We start from the raw sequence: 3,994 nt of genomic DNA on the forward strand, positions 1-3,994 counted from the left end.
TATATATATATATTCATGATAAAAATGTAAAGTGCTTCGGATCTTAATATTTTTGAGCAACGAAGTTAGTTCCACCCAAAAATTGAAGAATAACTTATATGACTCCAACAAATCTTCATCATCCGACACGAATCTACAAGCATAATACGGATCTTGATGTAACATCTTTAGTAAGAAATTTTCAAACATCGATAAAAAATCATTCAAAGCTCGATTTCAACAAACTTACAGTCAAACTAACTAGTTCGACGAGAAGAACACAATTTTACCAAAATTGGTTCAATCCGAACCAAATCAAGCTCAGATCAAATCATTAAACCCATTTCAAAATTTTGTGGATATATTTGGAAGGTCAAACAAATGTAGATTATGATGAGCCTATAGTCAAATCGAGTGTCTTAACAAGATGAATCCAATGAGCCCAATAGCACATAATTTTGACATCACTAAGACACTCAAATATTCAGAAAATATCGTAAGATCGAGGGAAGTCCTTTGAGTCGTCTAATCAAAGTAGTTCATATTTTTGCATTAATTACACCCAAAACTCTATAAGTAGTGTCCCACCCCTCTCATGAAGGGGGAAGAGAACTTGAAGCTAAAGGAGAGCTTGAAGCTTGAAGAGAGCTTGAAGCTATGAGAAGGAGCTGAAGTTCAGCACCACTCCTGTCGTCATCGACCACCGTCGACTGTCGTCGACAACTGTCGACTGTCGTCGAGCAGCGCTGATCGCTATCAAGCATCGTCTGCCGCCGCTGAGCATCGTCGACAGACGTCGACAACCGCCGACCATCGTCGACCACCACCTGGTTCTCCACCCATTGCTATCGATTGCCGCTCATTTCTTCTTCTAGCCATTTCCTATCTGTAGGAAAAGTGGATTATGATGATTATGTCGACAACCGCCGACCATCGTACGATATTTCCTTCCAAAATTTTGTGGACACATTTGGAAGGTCAAACGAATGTAGATTATGATGAGCCTATAGTCAAATCGAGCGTCTTAACAAGATGAATCCAATGAGCCCAATATCACATAATTTTGACATCACTAAGGCACTCAAATATTCAGGAAATATCGTACGATCGAGGGAAGTCTTTTGAGTCGTCTAATCAAAGTAGTTCATATTTTTGCATTAATTACACCCAAAACTCTATAAGAAGTGTCCCACCCCTCTCATGAGGGGGGAAGAGAACTTGAAGCAATGAGATCTTGAAGCTTGAAGAGAGCTAGAAGTTTTGAGAAGGAGCTGAAGTTCAACACCACTCCTGTCGTCATCGACCACCGTCGACCGTCATCGACAACTACCGACCGTCGTCGAGCACCGCTAATCGCTATCAAGCACCGCCCGCCGCCGCTGAGCATCGTCAACAACCGCCGACCATCGTCGACCACCACCCGTGGTTCTCCACCCATTGCTATTGGTTGTCGCTCATTTCTTCTTCTAGCCCTTTCCTATCTGTAGGAAAAGTGGATGGAATTGTAATCATCATTTATAATGGAACTCTTAAGCTGAGTCAGGCCCCATGTTTTTCCACTTTACGAGTATTCCACATAAAAATTTTTGTTGTCATTACTAGTTAGTTTTATCTCTTTTGAACGTGTCGAATTTTTGTATCATGCTAAGATGATAATCTACTACCCTAATACAGCAAATTTTCAAGCAGACATCAAATTCAAATGAAGATAATCATGCATTTACGGGTTTGTTTGGGGCAGGTGCAGCTTATTAAAAAAGTTGTGAAACTGCTCAAGAATAATCTGATATTCAAAAAACTGTGGTGGCTATTACAAATTAAAAAAAAATTGATTGTAGCTAGAAAACTGTCATCACACTTAATCAGGATCAGTGATAAAATGAAGATTTCAACTGCAGTTTTTTGGAAAAAAACTGTCAAAATATAGTTTACCCAATACATTACATTATTAAGACATATCAACCAATTGTGGTTCTATTAAACTCAATTACCTTAAAATCCTTAGTAGGACCAAGTACGGCTCATTCAACTTTCACCAAAGTTCAAAATAAATTATGTTCCAACAAGTAGAAAGCTTCATACACTAGGCATGTAGAAAAAAAATAGCAGAGAACATATAAACATAGAAATTAATAAGGATTTTATTATAAAATGTGACACATATCAAATAAATTCATAAAGGCAATTCAACCATTCATTTAAGAATCATTATCACCATCATACCATGATAATCAACCTAGTTCAAACTCCACACCATTCTCATGTATTTACACATCTAACACCTAAACTTTCATATTTATATGTATACCTCACAAATATTTAACATCACATAAAAAATATCACACAATTCTCATGTATTTACTCCACACCATTCTCATGTATTTACATATCTAACACCTAAACTTTCATATTTATATGCATACCACTCAAATATTTAACATTACATAAAAAAATATCACACAATTTCATGCTTATATTTTGAGGTTAGAACACTAAAATGGTATATAAGTAAATATTAAAGTTTAGATGTTAGATAAATAAATACATACAAATTATGCAATATGTATGTAAATAGTCAAATCAATAATCGAACAAGTGGAGGGTCTTCATAAACCCATTTCAAATATAGAACGATAACCATACAATATTTATATGCTACCAAAATATTTATATAAATATGTGTGAATCTTAATGCAATTTTTAGATTTGAAACAGCCTATCATGACAAATATTTTAGCACACAACAAGCAAGATAGTACTTTAGCCATAAATTAGGGAATAGGAAAATTAGAACAGTTATATTTAAAAGTAGCTTCTGTGAGAGAATAAAAGAAGAGGAAGATTTACATAAATACCACACAATTCTTATGCTTACATATCTAACACCTAACTTTTAGTTTCTATATATCTGCCGCCTTACATATGTATGAAAAGATGTATTTCACCTTCACAAAAGTTAAAATAGTGGTATATTTTAAGTGGTGTAAGACATTTAGGTGGTATAAACTCAAAATGTAGGGTTTAGGTGTTGGATATGTAAATACATAGGAATTGGGTGGTATGTATGTAAATGCCCCAAAAAGAAGGGTACGAAGACTTCTTTCGTACCCTTCTTTATTCCATCCACTGAAAGAATTTTTACTGTTCATGATAAATAACATGGTGATACTGCAAGTTTCTAGTTCTTTTCAACCCCTAAATTTCTAAGCATTGGGGCAATTCAGTTAAGCAACAGTGCAATTACCATAGCTTATGTAAATAAGAAACGAACTTCACCCAAATTGTCCCACATCAGAGCGTGGGAAGTTGGGACTAATCATTTTGGCTGTTTTGGGAAATGCAGTTTGATGAGAGTTGGAAGTTCTGAAAGTTTAACTTGATCTTTTCCCAGCAATATTCTCTTTAGTTTGTCATCACAATTGACTATATTCATATCACCAGAATCCTGTAAAGCCACTATATTTTTAATAAATTTGGCTCACATTCTGCTTAAGTGTAACAGCTCAAGGTTATGGCTGAAATACAATTATCGAAAAGTTGAAAATAAACTATGAAAATCATAGAAAAACTGTTTGGCAGAATAAATGACAAAATTGGAACAAAAAAATGTATGGATAGAGGATGAGAATTCATAAATTTGACCCCAAATAGTGGGAAAAGGTTCATGGGACAAAGATTCAACTTATACTAACACTTTTTCATGTCTGAGGCTGCACTTACATGTCTGCTTAAACAATATCTAAGCTCATGATTAAGAACAGAAGATCAAAGAAAAATAAAGTAATAAAAAATATATAGTATTATAGGAGAATGGAAGTTTTGAAATAATACAATTTCAGCCATGTTATTCCTTCCATTCGCTTAATCGTATGGATGGGCATCAACAATTTACAAAATTGTGTTTCTTCTGTTATTTATTTACTTTTTACCCCTCCTTGAAACATATTCACAATAATTATAAGTACGCAAATGCTACGCAATCAAGTTAAGCAATAAAAAAGTTGATTGCAGTTGT

At 34.6% G+C, this 3,994-nt stretch overlaps 1 protein-coding gene across 1 annotated transcript in view; it reads right to left on the bottom strand.

Moving 5' to 3' along the window:
• Positions 1-2,986: 2,986 nt before the first annotated feature.
• The window catches only part of LOC110026237 (protein TRI1), a 3,186-nt gene continuing 2,178 nt past the window's right edge, over positions 2,987-3,994 (bottom strand). The window contains exon 2 of the mRNA XM_020727106.1: positions 2,987-3,424. Within this exon, the coding sequence (XP_020582765.1) occupies positions 3,296-3,424 (129 nt within the window). The 3' untranslated portion in view covers positions 2,987-3,295. The remainder of the gene's footprint in view (positions 3,425-3,994) is intronic.

This window comes from Phalaenopsis equestris, unplaced genomic scaffold (genome assembly GCF_001263595.1).
Source record: "Phalaenopsis equestris unplaced genomic scaffold, ASM126359v1 Scaffold000359, whole genome shotgun sequence".
Taxonomy (NCBI): domain Eukaryota; kingdom Viridiplantae; phylum Streptophyta; class Magnoliopsida; order Asparagales; family Orchidaceae; genus Phalaenopsis; species Phalaenopsis equestris.